Genomic DNA, 19779 nt, shown 5'->3' with positions numbered 1-19779 from the left:
TGGTTGCTTAACAGCATAATATATATTTTTTTTTTTTCATTTTTTTGTTTCATAAGTTGCTGAAAAGGCAGAATGGCTCCCACTCCTTGTTGTTTTCATAAAGGGAGTCGCATCATGTGACCTTCGGCTGCCAGGTCCTCTCATATAACACGACAGCGAATGTTGCAGAAAGCTCAACTGTATCAACAGAACAGAACAGTTGAGGAGAGATGTATTAGATTTATCTAAGCACACATACACACACACACACACACACACACACACACACACAAGCATTTTGCTTCAAAGAACTGAATCAGCCAATAGAGCATATAATTTCCATGAGCAGCCATGTAGGACAGGACACACTGTAGCAAAGCTCCAAGGTATGAACCCTGACTCGCTGAATAATGGATGGAGTCAGTCAGCCAGCCACCAACAGGGTGCAGGGTGATATCATGGCTGCGTCACTGTGCAGCTGAGGCAGGAGGGTGTGGTGATTAGACGATGCAGCAGGCACAGACACTGAGAAACCTGCTTGCAGAGAGGACAGAGGGATTGCAACCATGACAGCCTCCTGGAAGCAGCTCCTTTTTCAGATCCTCCTGATGCTCGTCTCCTGCAGACACATCAACACAAGTAAATTCAATATAATGGGTTTAATTCTGACTGTTAATGTGGTTGTGTTAGACCTCTGCTCTGCTAGTTTTTCTCATTTCTTTATTTATTTATTTTGGACTGACTGTTCCCGTAACCTTGAGAGGGGAGAGGTGATTTCCATCTTTACTACATTCAATAGTTTAAAGTTTTCTGTTGATTTTTCATTTTTTTCCCCCTAATGTTTGAATGTCCCAAAATAGTATAATTCCAAAAAGCACTGTTTTTATGCCATAATGGGACATGACTTTAATCTACGGGCAAATCTTTTTTCTTTAATGTACAAAAATCAATCAAAACAAGGGGAAAAGTTATGTCTTTATATGGAGTATAAAACAACTGAATAGAATTAAATCTGGCTAATTCCTAATGAGTGGGTTAATACCCACAGGTTTCCCTCTGTATTTGATTCAGAGTTACTCGCTTGTGCATGTTTTACCTGAGCTTACTTTTACTGCATCTCTTTGCAGGAGCCCTTTTTAGCAGCTCAAATTTGGTTTGGTTTGGGATTTTTGGAACTCCATTTTGAATATGTTTTTAGACAATGTCTGCTTATTGTCAGGAAAACCGATGGACTTCACTTCAGATGAACAACACAGGTGGCATTATTCATTTTAAATAAAGGAAAGTGAGAGGGCAAGTATCAGTCAGGTGCTGCTAATTAAATGCACTTGATTAACCAATCATCAACAGGTTTGAGTACCTGTGTGTATGTGTGTACATATATATATATATAGATGTTTATATATATATATATATATATATACATACATATATATATGAAGAAGCTTGCCAGGGATGTAAGACATCAACAAAATTGTGAAGAGTTAGAAGGTAATTTCCAAACAATTTGGAGTTGATCATTGTACTTTTGAATGATCATCTTTAAAGTTCATGACAGTACCATTAGGAAAAAGACGGAACAAGTATGATTTCTTCAGAAATGTTGTCAGAAGAAAGCCCCTTCTCTCTAAAAGGATTGTTAGGTTTGTAAAGTTACATCTGAACAAACCACAAGACTTCTGGAACAATCCCCTCAAGACACATGAAATGAAATCCAAAGCACCATGTTTGGAGAAAACTAAACACATCACATCAGCACAAACACCTCACTCTAACTCTGGGCTTGTTTTGCTGCCATGGGACCTGAGTCCAACATGAACACTTAAGTTTTCTAGAGTCAAATGTGAGGCCATCTGTCTAATGGATCCAACTTCGCTGAAATTGGGTCGTGCAACAAGATAAAAATGTTACCAATGTTACTAACGATACCAGAATCACTGAATTAATGTGTTGCAATGGGTCACAAACCTGAACGAACTGAAGCAACGCTGTGGAAAAGAAAAGTGAAAAAATCCTCCACAGTGATGTGAGAGACCAACAACGTCTTACAGAAAATGAGGAAGTTGTTACTCCTATAGTGCAAGTGGTTCTATGTGTCACTCAATGTGACATAATTATTATTTTTTTTTTTTTTTAATAAACTGCTTGTGCATTTTGGCAATCTTTTTGTCAAATAGATAATGACACGGTGTAATATATAATGTGTTGTTCACCTAGTGACTGAATAGTGTACTGGTTAGATTGCTGCCTGTCATGCTGGTAGGTTAGGGTTAGAGTTGGCATGAAAGGTACTACCTCCAGTAGGGGGTCCTAAGGGCAAGACCCCCTTACGCTACCTGCCTACCTGGGATATGAGTTTAAGTTGCTTTGGATTAAAGCATTTGCCAAATGCATAAACATAGTCGGATATAAAAAGCAAATCTCAGCGAAACAGAGCCTTTCAGAAGAAAAAGAATAGAGTACAAGTTGTTCTTTGGTCAAGGGAAACCTATTAATCTATGATTCATCTAAGCATTTATTTCCTGGTTTTCAGATGTTAGTTTGTGATTAGGCAAGGCAAGTTTATTTGTATAGCACAATTAAACTACAAGGTGATTCAAAGTGCTTTACAGATACATTAAAACAGTTGAAATAAAAAGCATGATTTAAATTTTAAACAAAAAAGAAAGAAATAAAAACAAAAGATAGAATCAGATAAAATCAGTGGTTAAAATGTGATTAAGTTTTGAAACTCAAGCTTCAGATTTGGAGCTTTATTCAAATGCAGCTGAAATGCAGCTGATTAAGTGCTATTGTAACCATGGCTGTGCCATCACACTGCATACTCATCTTTAAATGATGATGTTGCATGTTTAGATCATGAGTGGTATTAAACCCCCTTAATACGTTTTCTTTGAGTCTTTCTGGTCCACGTCTGTTCGGGCTTTTAAGATGGTCTTTGGCAAAGCCTGAGCTGGCCTTCCTACTCGTGATGCATCAATGGGGTTTGAACTTTGTGTTTAACTCTCTGTACTTGATCTTAGCTCTTTTTAAAATCTTTTAATTGTAGATTTGGATAATGTTTTATATACCTGCCTCCTGGAGAGTGTTCTTGTGTGGATGGCTATTGAGTGGACGTGGCAAAGTGTTGTTTCAATCATTGGAAAATTATCTCGTGATCATTCACTATTGTTCTCTCGTGCTACTGTTTAGGTCTTTGAACTTCAGAGGCCTGATTTATTTTTGTCAAATTAACAGATTATTGATCTTCCTACCTCCCAACTCTTTGATTGATTTGGCTTGTTCTTCGGAGAACTCCACTGACTACCTGTTTTGTTTACAGCCACATTTTCCAAATTAAAGTGCCGCACTTCCAATGATTTATAATCTGCTAACTTAAAGTTAGGGAGGAGATCCTGGATTTTGAGTCCAGCGAAGCTGCATTTTGAATATACACAGGTAAAAAGTCCCAACCCTTTTCTTCAGACTTTCCCCCCGAAGGCACCTCTCTAGAGTACATGAACGCGCACGAAGGTGCACGAGCGCTGTTCTGACAGCAAGCATCGATCGTTGCCGTATTTAGTATTTAGTATATGATAACTATACGTTTAATAATGCTAGGTGCTAGCCAAGCTGGCTCTAGTTTAGCTTCCTGCCAAGCTTCTGGACGCGTAATTCGTTCACGGAGCAGGGTACGCGCACAGGGGGAAGGAGGGGGAGGGAGGAGCAGATTGCAGTTTGATAGACGGCATCAGAATCCAATCATTGTGAACGGTCTGTTCAGTATGATTGGATACTGTTTTTCCTAGATTGTACGTTCTAGAGGCCACTAAAACTTTTCATATTTGTGTCAAAACTTTTAATTAATTGGTTGCAATGGGGGTGTGAAGAGTATTTCAAGCAATATGTAAAAAAATGCTCCAGAAAAAGATCCCCTACCCTGCCTTTAAGTAGAAATGACAAAAGAATAATATGGTCCACGTCTGTCCATGAAACCCTATCATTGTCTCACAAAGCTGAATATTTATTTTGGTAAACAGATACCAAATTGTGTCCGGGATTACAACATTTGAAAACCAAACTGTGAGTTTATGCTCAATATGATGAGGTCCCATGATTGCTATCAATAGCACCTACTTGTGGTTTACTGCACAAGCTGCAATGTTGTTGTTTTTTTGTCTTTAAACCAAGTAATTTCTTTGTAAAACAAATCTCTGTGTTTAACATTACAACACGTTCTCATAATGTATTTGCTTTTTGGCAGCTTGGGGATTTTCTGAAACTCCTGTTCTGTTTTTTTTTCTTCTCTCCGAGTTCATGCACATAAGTGAGGACATGCTTTAACTTGGCATGGCTTGTTGCATTTTACATAGATGGGTGTTTCAGTTTTAGCTCATTTATTGTATTTCATAAAAGGTCTAACATCTTAAAAGTCCATGTCATGCTCCATTAATAGATTCATCATTTTGTCTTTGATTTTCACATTCTTTAAAGTAATGATAAAAAAGCACATTTATTTCTCTTCCACTGCATACCTTCTGCTTCAAACACTCAGTTTTAGCCCCTGTGCAGATGTGATTGGTCAGCTGCTCAGTCTTTGTTTGTGATCTGGTGATTTCACCATATTCTCAAATGAGCATGTTGACATCATTCTCAAGTTTTTCCTGTTTATTGTTAGGTAGGCAGTTCCCATTAAAGATTAGCTTTTTTTTTTTTATTTACACTTTTGCAAGCTTTTAAAACACTATGAAATCAAATTTGTAATTTTAGTGTATGATTATATCTTGCAAATTACCATTATTGGGCCGAACGCTGACAAAAAAAAACAAACTAAACAAAAGCATAGTTTTGTGGCGTTTTTTAATGGTGTTTCAGGGATTTTTATTCAAATAAAAAACAAAAACCGATTGTGTCATTTTACATTCAAAGATGTATACTAATTTTGTGTCCAATGAAAAGCTTTCTAAATTTTGAATTTCAACTGATGTGGAATGGTGGGTGTTGCTGATCAGGCCAGTGAAGGTGTCCAATCATGGTGCAGGAAATCTTTAAAGCTGCCGTCGGCAACTTTTTTTTAGTCATATTAGCTTGAACTGTCATGGGATTCTGAAAGGAGAATATTAAATAGGCTGTTTAGGAAAAATCCCGAATTCTGTAGCTCCCTCTGAAGCCTGTAATCATGCTTGCAAAAATCGTGCGCTCCCGGCTGTTTTTAACCAATCACGTTAGGTTTATTATTGATTTATTATCTGAGCAGAACAGTCACCAACCACGTCTTCCGTGCTGAGCTCGAGTCTGCCCCCAGCTTGTGTGCGCGCACACTGGTGTGAACTCACGTGCACAGCCTCGTCCACAGAGGGGGAGGGACCTGAAAGTTGTGTCAGTTCGAATTTTCCGACTTTAGACTCGGAATTTTGCAAATCTGTCGACGGCAGCTTTAAATATGCACCAATTAATCACTCTTTGTTGCCAATTTCATGTGGACTTAACTTTAACAGTAACATTTTAGTGGTATAACGGGGGCTTTCTCTGTAAATGGTCTCCTTTTAGATTTTAGCTGCCTGTGGTGACCAAGCAGTTCCCTTAGCAACCACCTTAAACATCTTAGCAACCACGTAATTGGACAACAACAGTTTTCTGACTAACCACAATGCAACGGAACAACAAGTAGTAATATCCTAGCAACCCTCAATAATTTCTTGTTCAAAAGTAAACACCTTGTCTAAACAACCTTTGTTTGTGCTTTTCTTTTTTTGAGAAGATACAGGCTGTCTTAACGATACTGTTAGCACTTAGCAAGTATGATGCTAATCAAATATATACAAATAACTTTGTTCGTTTTGCTGACAGAGAAATCAGCCCCAACACCAACACCAATGGTCCCCAAAACTCATCTGACGACAGACATGAGAAGTGTCGTCCTGAAAGGTAACCATATATATATTTTTTTACTATAAATCCGTCATCTTTTTTCTTTTTCATTTGCTATCCCTGTTAAGCATGTACTCAACTGTAAAATTACAGCGCGGTCAGAGGGGGTGGTTTGTCAGAAAAAGATGTGTAAATAAAGCTTGGTTTCTGAAACCCCTCCGTGATCATCCCATTCAGGTGAACATCAAGCTGAGAAAATTGAACTGCAGAATCCCGTCAACTTGTCACTAGAGTGTACCTGGACTGGAAATCAGACCAAAGCACCAAATATAACCGGCTGCTGGAGAAAAGATGGAATTGAAGTTCAGGACAGTTGTCGCACAGTGTCACTTGAGAATGAGCAGTATAATCTCAGGAAAGTGTAAGTTTTACAAAATGCACTCTATTTATGCATGTGTACAAAATAATTTCCCAGTATGTTTCATTATATATATATATATTAGTACATTTTTATACAAATCAAAGGATATTCCACGATTTTGCCTCAGTGCAGGTGGAAAACTTTTGTTTCCACTTTTATGTCTTGAAGAGTTTGATGTGTGGTGGCCCATTTCTGCAACTGAACAGCCAAGTTTTATGAGAAAAACTTCTACCTATTGATTTTTAACCGATGTAATAAGCTTAAAACCTCTCATCGGTATATTTTTTTCTTTTCAGGTTCATTATTAACAGTGAGGAAAACCTTGGAAATTACTCGTGTTTGTTTGGAAATGAAGCAAAAATTGATTTTATTGTGGCAGGTACAGATCACGTCCTTTTTGCATGCTATATATCTGCATAACATTTCACATTTGATCAGCATTTGCATTATCAACTCAAATCCCTGCTGCCAGCTCATCATACTAACAACGCCCGTTATTTCTGCACTTCTCCTTTAGCTCCACATATCAGGGATGTGCGAGACAAGCCGATAGTCAGCTATGTTGGGGATTCTGTGGTGATGACATGTAAAATGGAAGAAACCCAACCTATGCCTACCAGCTGGAATTGGTATAAGGACAATGGGACAGACAAGGCCAGTGAGCTGTTGAGAATTTGACTCTCGAGTCGTTTTTTGAAAAGGCATTTGATCTAATATATATCTGCCGACATTGGCCAAATTGCGCTCCTGGTGTAAACATGTTTTTTTTTTTTCCTGGCTTATACCTCTTCTTTAACATTTAGAGCAGAGTGTATACTTTATTTTTTTTAAAAACCCATCATTTGTGCTTTTTGGGTCTCATGAATGAGCAGGAATTTTAGCACAGCGGTGAAATAAGTGTTCAAATGTTAGCTTTCTAGGACCCCACTGCTGTCATTACTCAGCTGATTCTGCGTGTGTGAAAAAGTCTGACTGGAAGAAGTCCTGGCCTTCTGGCTGCAAAAATAACTCGCCTCATCAACTCTCCACCACCATGCTTAACAGCTGGATTGAGGTGTTTGTGCTGACACGCTCTCTTTGGTTTTCATTCAAACTAAATACAGCATTACGACCGAACATTAACATTGTTTCAGAAGTTTTGTGGTTGGTTCGGAAGACATTTTTCTAACCTGAGCCATGCTGCCATGTTCTTTTTGGCAGCCATTCCAAACAAGCCATACTTGTTCAGTCTTTGTCTGATGGACTGTCATGAACGTTAACATTTAGCATGATAACTGAGGCCTGTATGGTCTGACCTTGGGGTGAAATTGGTGATACGTCCATTCCTGAGAAGATTTGCAAATGTAATATGTCGTGTGCTCGTCACCTGAGGGTTCTGTTTACCTCATAGCACCAACTTATACCAACACCTTGTAAGCAACAGCCAATTTTTGGATAATGGCCTGTTACGTAAAACCTTAGAATTGAGGGATATACACTATTTTTTTTATTAGTGGGTCTATAACAGGTCATAGACATATTCATCAGTAAGTTACTTCACTACTGTTAAATGGCCTGGAACTTAAGGAGATAAAAATGGCAAGTTTCACATTTTCTCTTATACTGTGTTTTATTCCATTTAACTCTGAAAAATCAATCCCACTGAACAGACACTCTAACCCTAACCCATTAATGTATGTCCTCTGATGACTTCCGAGTAATCGATGATAACTTGTGCCTTTTGGGATGCTTTTCCTCTGTAGGAGCAGATCTTTGCTGCTGCAGCTCCTCAACGATATGAGATTACCATAAAAAAATGGAAGACCAGGCTGCAAGTGAAAAACCTGACACAGGCCGACTCCGGCCCTTATTACTGCGGCGCCGTGTACGCCATCGGCACCTCGATGAGCCACGTGGAACTGAAAGTCAGTTTTGGATGAGTGTTTAAGCCGAAGTACATTTACTCAAACACGATGAAACTTTTACTGACCGTGCCTTAAAGCTTAAAAGAAAAACTTCTTAAAGATTAAACAGTTTTTCTGAAGCTTTTCAGCTTTTGACGTCATAAACACTGTTAAGTTTGGGTTGCTCTTCAGATGCCCGACTTGTTATGACTTTGCCCAAAAGAGAGAATTACTCGAGATACTCTCAGGAGCCTGAAGATTCAAACAATCTCCAGACCTATCAGAGTTGTTTGGTAAACTTTTTTTTAAAAATGATTCATTTCAAACTATTTGTAGACATTTGATGTACATTTGATGTCATGAATAAATCCTCACTGACAGGGGTTTGTGAAAAAATTGAAACATGTGTCGCTGTTAAGACTATTTAGCAAAGTTTGACTGGTTTTACATCTGAAGTGACCAGCATGAATACCTTTTTTTGAAGGTTATCACCTTCATGGAGCCCCTGAAGCCCTTCATAAGCATCCTGATTGAAGTTGTCATCCTGGTCACCGCCATTCTGATCTACGAGAGAAAACGGTCCCGGAAAATTGACGAAGAAGGTAATTAAGACGTGCGGCTGTTGTTTGTCATGTCTTGTGTATTTAAGTAAATCTCATACTGTCTCATTTTCAAATCTCATAAAACAATATTTTATTCACACTGGAACATTTTTGATTGCTGAAAGTGAGACATTTTATTATTTTAATGAAAATGATTTGCTCATCTCATAAAAGTTGGGACAGGGTCATGTTTACCACAGTGTAGCATCCCCTCTTCTTTTTTACATCAGTCTGTAAACATCTGGGAACTGAGACCAGCTCCTGGACCTTTGTCCAGGAGTTGTTGTTCCATTCTTGTCTGATGTAGGGTTCTAGCTGCTTAACAGTCCTGAATCTTCGTTGTTGTATTTTGTGTTTCATGAGGCGCCAAATGTTTTCAGTTGATGAGAGGCAGGCCAGTCCGTTACCGGGACTCTTCTACTGACAAATGTGCTTTAGCATGGTACAAGGCCTTCCCTGAAAAGGACGTTGTCTGGGTGGGAGCACGTGTTGCTCAATAACCTGTTTATACTTTTCAGCATTGATGGTGTACACAACCATACCATTTTCATTGCAGGATATCAAATCAAATTTATTTGTATAGCACATTTCATGTACAAACAATTCAAAGTGCTTTACATAAAATAAAAGCATTGCAGCAGGGAGTGGAAGAAGCATTAAAAATACATAAGATAATATAAAGAGAAACAAATAAAATCATTTAAATGAATTTAAAATCAGGCAACAGTCTAGATAAGTTAAAAGATATTTCATGCATAGACACATGAGAACAGAAATGTCTTTAACCTGGATTTAAAAATGTCTACATTTGGTGAAAGTTTAATCTCCACTGGCAGTTTGTTCCACTTGTTTGCAGCATAACAGCTAAATGCTGCTTCTCCATGTTTAGTCTGGACTCTGGACTGGACCAGCTGACCTGAGTCCTTGGATCTAAGAGCTCTGCTGGGTTTATATTCTCTGAACATATCACAGATGTATTTTGGGCCTAAACCGTTCTGGGATTTGTACACCATCAGCAGACTTTTAAAATCTATTCTGTGACTGACTGGAAGCCAGTGTAAAGATTTTAAAACTGGTGTGATGTGTTCAGATCTCTTAGTCCGGGTTAAAACTCTAGCAGCAGCGTTCTGGATGAGCTGCAGATGTTTAATGCTCTTTTTGGGAAGTCCAGTTAAAAGAGCATTACAGTAATCGAGTCTACTGGAGATGAATGCATGGATGAGTTTCTCCTGGTCTTTCTGGGAGAGGAAACCTTTCATTCTGTTGATGTTTCTGAGGTGGTAAAAAGCTGCCTTGGTGACAGCTTTGATAGAGCATCTGTGGTTGGCACAGTGAACTGTGTTCACTGTGATTTCTGGAAGAGTTCCCGAGCCTATGCAGGGATTTCCATGACAGAATTCTGTTTTTAATGCCGTGCTGCCTGAGGGCCTGAACATCACAAATATTCACAAATCAGTCCATAGTTTGAAGATGCATCTTTTTTTTGCACATTGCTGAACCCCGGCCTATCTTTATTTCAGACTCTGAAAGGTTCTCTATTCATATCCAGTCATGTTACTGACTTGTTGCCAATTAATCTGATTAGTTGCAACACGTTCCTCTTTAGTGGCTTCATCTTCAGTTTTTATTAAAAATGTGCCATCTTATAGAAATATTAAAGAAGAAGGGTAAGGGGTTAAGATATATTGCACATCTTTTTTTTTTTTTTTTTTAATAAATGTCTAATATTAAAATTTTACCCACCGGGTTGTTAATTTTCTGCCTTCTTAGAAAATGGGACAAACGCCGACCAAAACAACACACCGTGAGTACTGTGGGAATTTCTCTACAAACATTATTTACGTTTTCAGTCTTACATGACAAGATAACTATTTTCCATGCTGTCCTCAGGCCACAGGGAGAAGATGGAGGAGAGGAAAGTTCGTCAATAAGAAAGCGCAACGTTTAAAGACTGCAAGCAGATTGAAGCTTCCATGAAAAGGTTTTCTTATTTTTGTAAATGGGAATAAGACTTTGAAAGCAATATTTGAATAATTATTTGGAAACATGCCATTTTGAGTCAAAAGCATTTTGCTGCTGCTCTTCCTGTGCAGAAACTGAAATCACCTGGTTTACCCCGCATGTCTCATTTCCTGTTGCTTCTAAATGGAAGTTTTTTTTCTTCTTTTGAGTCACCTTTACTGCTGTTGTACAGAAGTTGTGGTTTGTGAGCAGTGCCTTACACCCTCCAAATTTACTAACCACTCACTGTGCTGACGATGATTATTTGTTTGTTTGTTCTTGCAATAGTTTATCTAACATAAAGAAAAACGTCTTGTATAGATATTCCCTCTAAGATGCAGATATGTGTATAAATATCCTGTTTGTGCTGGAAAATTGTAATATTTACCGAAACTTAACCGTATATGCAGACAGTCGGACTAAAACGACACAAGTCTAACATTACACGAGCGAAGAGCAAAACCTGTGAAGTCTGAAATGATCAAAACAATAAAAATGGATAAAAACAAGTTTCAGTTTGAAATGAAATCATTTTATTTTTCATAAATATGAGGACACAAAAAAAACACCAAGCCCAGAAAGATCACAATGGAAATGTCTTTTTCCTTCCTTATACCCTCAGCTGTGGCTGTCAGGCACCAACATACAAGTGTTTTTAAAAGGGGAACTAGCGGCAGGTCTCACCAAAATCTCTTGAGACTTTGTGACTGTAGTTAAAAGTAACTGACTACGTGCAATAATGTGTATATTGGCAGATGGTTTCACTGGCTGAGTACTGTGCTGAAACGACTATTCCCTCAGTCCTGCAACACGTAAAATTCAGTTGCAATCTGCTTAACCATAATCACTATAATGCTCCAACTGTTTACAAGGATGGGAGGGAATGAAAAAATAATCCGGAAAAACTCATTTCCCTTGTGACCGGCCATGGGCTCTACTACTGCTTCAGCTTGCTGAACACAACGCAGATCCTTCTACCTTTACAAACATTACACTTTTATACAACCTGACAAAGCTCCCGCGTTTCTGCCTCTTTCAAATGTTTGGAGAACAAAAATTCAAGGCAACTTCCTGCACATTTGGTCTCCTGCGCAACTTTAAGGCCGATTCATGAGGAACTGGACCAGCAGCTTTATGACGCCGTCGTTCAGACCCACCACCTCTCCGTCCTGCACGCTGTCGTAGAGTCGCAGGCTCTCGGTGCCCCACAGGACGTTCTTCCTTGGATTGTTGGCGTCCGTTTCCACGGCGAGAGCCACCGTGTTGAGCTGGTAGCAGAAGAAGGAGAAGAAGTGGCCGTCTGAGATCACGGCCTGCGACACGAAGGGCCTCGACACATCCTCGTGGCTCCAGAAACCTGCGGAGGTGAGACGAAGGTGTGACGATAACATTTCGCCAAATTCAGACAATGATGGCGGGATGACTCATTTCCTGCGCTCTAATACGGTTTGGTGACTAAAATTCTAAATGTTTACACTGACTAATATCTGAACATGGAGGAGTTGTGAGCAATATTTCTTTTATAAAACATGCTCCTGATGAGGACTTTAATATGAAACAAAGGGCAACACATTTCTCTGTGTCCCCTTCTGGAGCTACTCTCTATTTACTGAAACAAAAGCAGTGATTCCTGCCTTCAGCACAAGAAAAGCAAACATTAGAAAAGAAATGCTGTAGTATAACTTGGAAGAATCCCCCTTTTTTTTTTTTCTGTGTCCATAACTCACCCTGGTACATGGCCTGAGCTCCAGTCCAAGCGAAAAGGCTGGCGAGTGCATTGGCTCTGAGGAAGACCTCCACCTGGTCGGTCTGCTGCAGCAGAGCCTTGCGGTCTCTGTGGTATCGGTCGGGCACCAGGTGGAACTGGGTGTGACCGTAGCAGGCCGGGTCCGGGAGCTTTGCCCCTGTTAAACGAGACCAAAAAGGACAGTTTCAAATGAAACCACGCTGCTGGAAGAGGGGGATTCATGTAAAAAAAAAAAAAAAAATTCCTTTTCTACTGATTGACACCGTAGATGTATACACGCAGATGGAGCCTCGATTCGAGCCGTTAATGGTCTATGAAGACGAGTCTAGAGCCACAATTAAGTGTCATAACCCTTATTTTTAACCTAATTTCACACTGTTTGCTTTGTCACATAAACCAGACATGTCTTCATGGCAGGACACTTGGTTCAAGTAAGAATAAGAGTCATCATATTAAATACCTTACCTCAGTTCTGTAATATTTCAAATCACGCAACCAAGTGGTCAATTTCAAACTTAATTTGCATCTATTGTATTTGTTTAACTATATCTATACAAATATCTCCTCTCCTGCTGCAGGGATGAGCAGATCTGCCGTGTAATGGCACTTTCTGGAAGTTGTGATAAACACATTTGACCTTCACACAGTTTAACAAATGAGCGGTTCTTGTTGGTATAAGAGGTGAGCAACAACATTTTAGCTTTTACACATAAAGCGAAGCTACAGATTAACACTTTCAAACAGAGTCCAAATAGCATACAAGTATTTATCTGTATCCTCTATGTAGTTATCTATCAGATAGATAGATAGATGGGTAAGCAGCAGCAAGCAATGGATGGAATTATCAACTAAATAAATTATTTTAAAAAAATGTTCAAATATGAGTTTTTCAACTTTGAGGCCCAGCTGTTAGAACCTCTGGGCAAGTTAGTGACTGCAGAGATGCAGCTCATATCTATGGATTAACATCAGGAAAACTAACCAACTAAGTTTCTCTGGATATGAACAATGTATCAACCAGTCATGTCAAAATGTAAGAACGTTAATAAGAAACAGCTCACGGATCAGCTCCTATCAATGCCCCCTCTTCCTCATTGCATGTTATTTCACTCCATGAAGTCGTGATGAATTGCACTCTTTGCTGACCCATAGCTTTCCACCTGTCATTTAATACAGTAAAGTTCCATGTGAGAATCCTAAAACATGCTAAATGTGCGTGAAGTGGTGCTCAATTAATTCGAACCGTTAAACTACACGGCAGCTCAGACTGAGGGAAGACGTGCTGTGACGAGTTCTCATTCCTGTTTTACTGACAAGGAAGAATTTGTAGATTAGCCTAAAATTAGAACTGTCATTTGATTTTAACGTGCTGCTGCAGGTGAAGACACGCGTCATTGCTCTGTGCCAACTGGACGACACATCACTCAAAACATTCAGAGGAAAAATACAAAGTTCACAGCAGCCTGTATTATTTAACTGTGTCAGAGCAGCCGACACAGTGAGGACAGAACAACAAACTCGTGTTGGGTGGCAGAAATAGAGTCATGAAACTGGCACTCAGGGGGAAAAGAAAAAGCAGATTAGCTGTGCGCTAACGCCCTCTACTGACGGAGACATTTAACTCGCTGTAACCAGAACAGCACCATTATGTTTACCCTCTGGGATCTCCACACAGAAAATGGTTTAACTGAAACTGAACATTAACTCGTGGCCACAGCGGAGGTGACGGGTGTCCTGTTGCTGCGTTACCTGTGAAGATGTTGTTGTCGTACTGCCTTCTGAACAGCGGCATCAGGTTAGGAGCATACTTGACTTCTGGAACTTCAGCTGTGAAGGAGGCCTCCAGCGGGGCAAACTTAAGGACAAAGACACAAATATGTATACATTTCAAAAACCTGATGGGGGAATTAACTATAAAACTCTCTCGCTGTGGTATCACCTACAATCAGAGTGAACACCATCTCAGATTCATGTGTGTGTTGCCGTCGTTAAAGGGATAGTTCGCCTCTTTTGACATGAAGCTGTCTGACATCCCATACTAGCAATATCATTTATGAACATTGACTTACCCCCTGCTGCGTCCTGTGAGCCGAGTTCCAGCTGAGTTTTGGCGTTGACGAAGGTAGTCCAACTAGTTGGCTGGGGTTTAAAAAATAAAGCGTTTTGCTTCTCAAAACAATATGTGTTCAACAGAGTAATACATTTGCATCACAAAATCGTTCTCCAGAAAAAGTCAGACCTCACAATCGCTTGGCGCTATTTCTCTCTCCCTTCGTATCACTACGGGCTGTGTAAACTGTGCAGACCGAGCAGTCCCCTGCTTCCAAGCAGTAAACATCGTAACAGGTGCGGCTATCGGCAGGTGGCTGAACGCATTGATATGAAGGGAGGCAAAAATAGTGCCAAGCGATTGTGAGGTCCGACTTTTTCTGGATGGACGATTTTGTGATGCAAATGTATTACTTTTTTAAACACATATTGTTTTGAGAAGCAAGACGCTTTATCTTTTAAGCCCCAGCCAACTAGCCGGACTACCTTCATCAACGCCAAAACGAGTCTGGAACTCGGCTCACAGGACGCAGCAGGTGGTAAGAAGATGTTCCTAAATGATATCGCTAATATGGGATGTCATACAGCTCCATGTCAAAAGAGGCGAACTATCCCTTTAACCTCTGGTGTGAGAGTGACTTCTACCTGTGGAAGCTGTTGAGCTATCCTGATCTGGCTGTGCGGGTGGTCGTCGATCTGGAACCTCTGTGGCTCCAGGTGGCCTCTGCGGTGCCCTTTCGGGATGATTCTCTGTCCTCTCCTCCAATAAAAGTTCACCTGCGGGCTGAAATCTGAAAAAGGAAAAACACTAACATTAGAAGCCTAAAAAAGGTGCTTACAGAGGGGTTCTGAAGTATGTTGTCTGAACATTCAGAATACATTTGAAACTACTTTCTAAGACTTAAAAAATAAACTTCAACTGGAAATGTAATGAAACAGAGATGTGTAGAAAATTGCATTTACGCTTGATGACTTCCTAACACAATCAGGTAAGCAACAGCAACTTCCAAAATGTGACCACTTGTCTAACTGCAATCCCAAGTCATTTCTGATGGAAAGATGTTGACAGGTCAGTAAAAATACACATGAAACACTTGTGTTGGGGTTGATAATCTAACAGCCTCATATGTCTAGTGGTTGTTGTTAGTGACCAGAGGTTGAACTGATTCAGTGTTTCTTTTGCCTCCCTTTTACCAGCTGTAACATTTCTCTAATGGACAATAATAAAATAGACATTTACATGAGCAAAGTATGTCTTTTTACGATAACATTTGGTGATTATCAGTAATGACAACGTGCTTTTATGAATTAATTTAGTAGTTACTTTCCTTCATCAATTACAACATTAAATGCAAAGTTGAGGCCGTCACGTTGTCTTGTTTTGTACAACCAACATTACAAAACCTGACATTTTTTTACATTACAACTCCAAAAATAAAATGGTTTTAAAATATCTGCGCATTTCTGCTAATTCTGTTAATTGTTTACTCTACTCTGATAGTACACTTATAGCCCTCATCGTCCATACCCAGGCTGGAGAGGCAGAGCAGGGGATTGTACTTGGTCAAACTGTGGGTGAGTTCAGCCACCAGGTTTCGCAGAAAAGGTCCGACTAGTTGGTCCTGGCGTCTGAACATGTAGGGTTTGCCTTTCTTCAACAAGTGCCAGTGCTCGTGTAAAATCACACGGGATACCAAGGCGCGGATGTCCGCGAGCGCCTCGTCGTCTATCCCCGGTACTGTTGAATAACCCGCGGCCGGTCGCGAGCCTTCCTCTCCCGCGGGAGTCTCCTGGCCCAGAGTGAACTTCTCTGGCAAGCCGGGAATATATGCAGTTTTGGTAAAGTGCTGGTACCATCTGTCTGCGTTCCGTGCGAAAGTTTGAGGGTAAACCACAAATTTCTGACGCTGGATGCGAGTGACGAGCGACAGCTTCTCCTGCACGGGAGCGGCACATATCTTTTTGACCTGCTCCTCAATCTGTCGCAGTCGAGCAGATTTGCTTTTAGCCGTGAGAGAGGCAACTATAGGTGGATACACGGGCTCCTTAACAACAGCCTCCGTATGGACATACTTTTGATTTCTAAATTGAGGTAATTTTTTAGGGAGCAGCAAGGGCAGCCTCCTGCAGGCCGCCATGTTTCCCCTCTTACTTCAGTTTGCTCTTCCGTTTAACCAACGAACTAGCAGTCTCCGACAACAGCGCCCCCTACCACGAAAATGTCCAATCAAACTGCATACGATTCTGTTAGAGTTTAATAGACTTCTACCCCGTTTATAGTCCCCGTGATAAAATTCTTTAGTATAATTTTGCTGACGACCGTTTTATTTTCTTTCATAAAGTGTAACAAGTGTTAGCATCGTATTAGCATTTGAGAACGCGCATGCTCTTGAATGTTCCCCTGTATACGTAATAAATGGCCCATTTGATGCCACTCAAAAAACATCGTACATTTGTGTTGCGCAATCCATTATCAGGATAATAAGAAGAATAAAACAATCTAATTATGTTCCGGCAGGTATATAAATTGGTGGTAGTAACAAACAAAGAACTGTATAACAAAACTGGGATGTAAAAGTATACGTAAACGAGTGTTTTCTAGTCGTCGTCGTTGTAGTCTACTATAAACTGGCCCTGAGGGAGAGTTACATTTACTTAAGGTGTATGAAGGCAGCATTACAGTTGCAGGTTAGTCACATGGACGACGTCAACAGCTGAGATAATCCATGAAATATCACGGTTAACTTTGATAGTTACATAGTTAACTATGTATATTCGTCATATCCTACGACGACAGTTCGCCGGGACCGGAGCGGTTCAGTTCAGCCGTGTGCAACATGTTTTCCGAGCTGAGGTAGCTGCCTTGAAAATGAACCTTCTTATTCTCATGAACATTTGCTTTTCGCTCACTGCTGTTGAGCCTTTCCACAACCCCTGCCCTACCTGTTCTGGTGGTGGCTGTGGAGAACCCACAGTGTCCCACCACCACCAAGAGGTTTGGCTTCTTCAGACGCGTTTACGCTGCTCCAGTGTTTGACTTTACGCAGTAATCAGTAATCACTTGTCACTCACCTTTAGAGATCACTTTGCACCAAAAGTGATGAGGTGAAGCTGGCGGAGGAGGCCAGCAAGAGGTACAGCTCTGCAGCTCCAACCATCTTCTCAAAAGTGATTGACAAAAGCATCCCTGCAGATATTATTTATGAAGATGCCAAGGTAAAAACAATCACTGGCTTCAAAATGCAGTATTTATCTCATCTGACCCGGTCCACATGGGATTCAGAGAGGAATTGACATGCCACTGTTCTCACTGTCCGTCTTGAATGTCGTTTATGTGTGTTCAACAGTGTTTGGCATTTAGGGATATCAGCCCACAGGCCCCTGTTCACTTCTTGGTTATTCCAAAGGTCCCTATTCCTCGAATAAGTGCAGCCAAAGATGATGATGCCGAGGTAAGTTGTCCTCCCCTGACCCTCGGTGAGTGGCTCCACACATCCAAAACTAAAAGACTACCGCAGTCACACACACTCTGTTTCTGTGGACGTATTAAGCCTTGAGTCAAGGAAGTGTTAAACACAAGAAAAACCATTCAGTGACCAACTCATGGACGATTAAGAACAACAAAAGTTTTCTTCATTTTCTCAGTTTAATGATCCCTTTTTCTAAACTTTCAGCTCTTGGGACATTTGTTGGTTGTTGCTAAAAATGTGGCCAAGCAAGAATCTCTGCAAGACGGATACAGAGTGGGTGAGTAGTTTCATTCAGTTGACAGAGTTTATGATTGTGCTCATATTTGTTTAAGAAACAGGCTGCTTATTGACCTGCACCCTGAATTCTCAGTGATCAACGATGGAAAGCTCGGAGCTCAGTCAGTCTACCACCTTCACATCCACGTCCTGGGAGGAAGACAGATGACATGGCCGCCAGGATGATCGTTTCACATGCACGCCCTGCTCTGTGTCGTCTCTGCATCTCCAGCCGGATTTAACGCTTTAACTTCATAACCATGAGAGGCTGTCGGCACATTTTCTTGACTAATGTAAAAATGAAATATCACGGCCTCAAATAAAGACACAGTTTCTCTTATGGTATCCTGAAAATTCAACTCTGTTCTTTAACCAGCAGCAATGGTTTAGAAAATCTTTGCAATATTTTGTCAGTCGGTGTAGAAAGTAAATCATTTTTAGCATCTTCGTTGACCAACTTTAATATATGTGCAAAACACAAAGAAATCTCGACAATTTGATGTCAGCGACACGCAAAAAAAAAAAAAAAAAAGTGGTGATGGGGACGTGTTTGCTATTGTGTTACAGCAACCTTCCTTTTAATTGTACTTTTTAATCATTTGGGAACTGCAGGAATCAAATGTGCAGTTCTTTGCCATTTTCATGGTGAAATAACCACAAACCTTCAAGACGTCACCTTGAGAGTGGCGTAGTATACCTGAGCCTACGTGGCTTTATTGATACTGAACGTCTCCGATGGTATGGGAGTGCATCCGATTCCCTGAGTCTTTAAACAATGTTATGCTCTGTAGATGTTGAAAGGTCAAAGTTCTTTGCGGTCTTGATATGAGGAAAAACAAAAATGAATATATATATTTTTTTTAATCTTAGTTTTATTTTCAACTTACTGATTCTCTGACTGTTTGGGACAAAGTGTTGAGCCACATCCCAACCATCCATCAGTAAGATTAATTCTTCGGTGGATGCTCCTTTTATACCTAATCCTGGCACCCTCATCTGTCACCGGTTCATATGCTTATTGAAGAATTTTCCAGAACACAGTTACTTGCATCTCCTGTCTCACTTTCAGCCTTTACCGCTATCCCAACTTTTTTTTTTGTTGATCAAGAGGAAATATGAAATAGTGTAAGATGCTGTTTTCCATCCCGTTTTGCTAAAGTGTTTTCATGTTCTAAAATCTGAACGTACGTGGACAGATTTTTTTTCTTTTCCCCAGCAAACGACTGAGTAACTTTGTGCTTTAGGCCCCTTTTCAGAGCACCCATGTTGGAAGACAATGTTGCCTGATTTTTCGTGCTCGTGCAAAACAATTGGCTGTAGCTCAGGAGGATGAGCAGTTGTCTGCCAATTTTAAGGTATTGTAGTTCAATTCCTGTTTTCCCTGGACCATAATGTCAAAGTGTCCTGGGGCAATCCTCTGAAACTCACATTGCCTCTGATGCATCCATTGGTGTGTGAATTTGTGTGATAGAGAAACAGGCTCTGTATACTAAGATGTGCT

The 19779-nt window shown here is 40.3% G+C and overlaps 3 protein-coding genes across 4 annotated transcripts; 2 read left to right on the top strand and 1 right to left on the bottom strand.

Annotated features, from left to right (window-relative positions):
* The first annotated feature begins 134 nt into the window (after positions 1-134).
* emb (embigin) lies at positions 135-11259 on the top strand. The gene is made up of 9 exons (XM_075467477.1): positions 135-618; positions 5809-5886; positions 6067-6250; positions 6547-6629; positions 6768-6904; positions 7993-8154; positions 8618-8735; positions 10506-10539; positions 10626-11259. Exons 1-9 carry the CDS (start codon positions 546-548, stop codon positions 10681-10683), a joined length of 927 nt encoding a protein of 308 aa, XP_075323592.1. The 5' UTR covers positions 135-545; the 3' UTR covers positions 10684-11259.
* A 16-nt stretch (positions 11260-11275) lies between these two features.
* mrps30 (mitochondrial ribosomal protein S30) lies at positions 11276-16702 on the bottom strand. Its single transcript, XM_075467476.1, has 5 exons — positions 16061-16702; positions 15178-15323; positions 14233-14338; positions 12464-12640; positions 11276-12093 (listed from the first exon to the last, which is right to left on the bottom strand). The coding sequence occupies exons 1-5, from the start codon at positions 16668-16670 to the stop codon at positions 11834-11836; spliced, it is 1299 nt and encodes a 432-aa protein (XP_075323591.1). The 5' UTR covers positions 16671-16702; the 3' UTR covers positions 11276-11833.
* A 490-nt stretch (positions 16703-17192) lies between these two features.
* Positions 17193-18618, top strand: LOC142382045 (putative HIT-like protein Synpcc7942_1390). Of its 2 annotated transcripts, none has more exons than XM_075467489.1 (5): positions 17193-17386; positions 17611-17748; positions 17880-17984; positions 18207-18279; positions 18373-18618. In XM_075467489.1, the coding sequence occupies exons 1-5, from the start codon at positions 17300-17302 to the stop codon at positions 18462-18464; spliced, it is 495 nt and encodes a 164-aa protein (XP_075323604.1). In that variant the 5' UTR covers positions 17193-17299; the 3' UTR covers positions 18465-18618. The 2 variants fall into 2 exon arrangements, with proteins under 2 accessions (XP_075323604.1, XP_075323603.1); XM_075467488.1 differs by lacking the exon at positions 17193-17386 and adding an exon at positions 17394-17527.
* Positions 18619-19779: the final 1161 nt, after the last annotated feature.

The sequence above is a fragment of the Odontesthes bonariensis genome, chromosome 6 (genome assembly GCF_027942865.1).
Source record: "Odontesthes bonariensis isolate fOdoBon6 chromosome 6, fOdoBon6.hap1, whole genome shotgun sequence".
In the NCBI taxonomy this organism is placed as follows: Eukaryota; Metazoa; Chordata; class Actinopteri; order Atheriniformes; family Atherinopsidae; genus Odontesthes; species Odontesthes bonariensis.
This window is presented reverse-complemented; position numbering and strand designations above follow the sequence as displayed.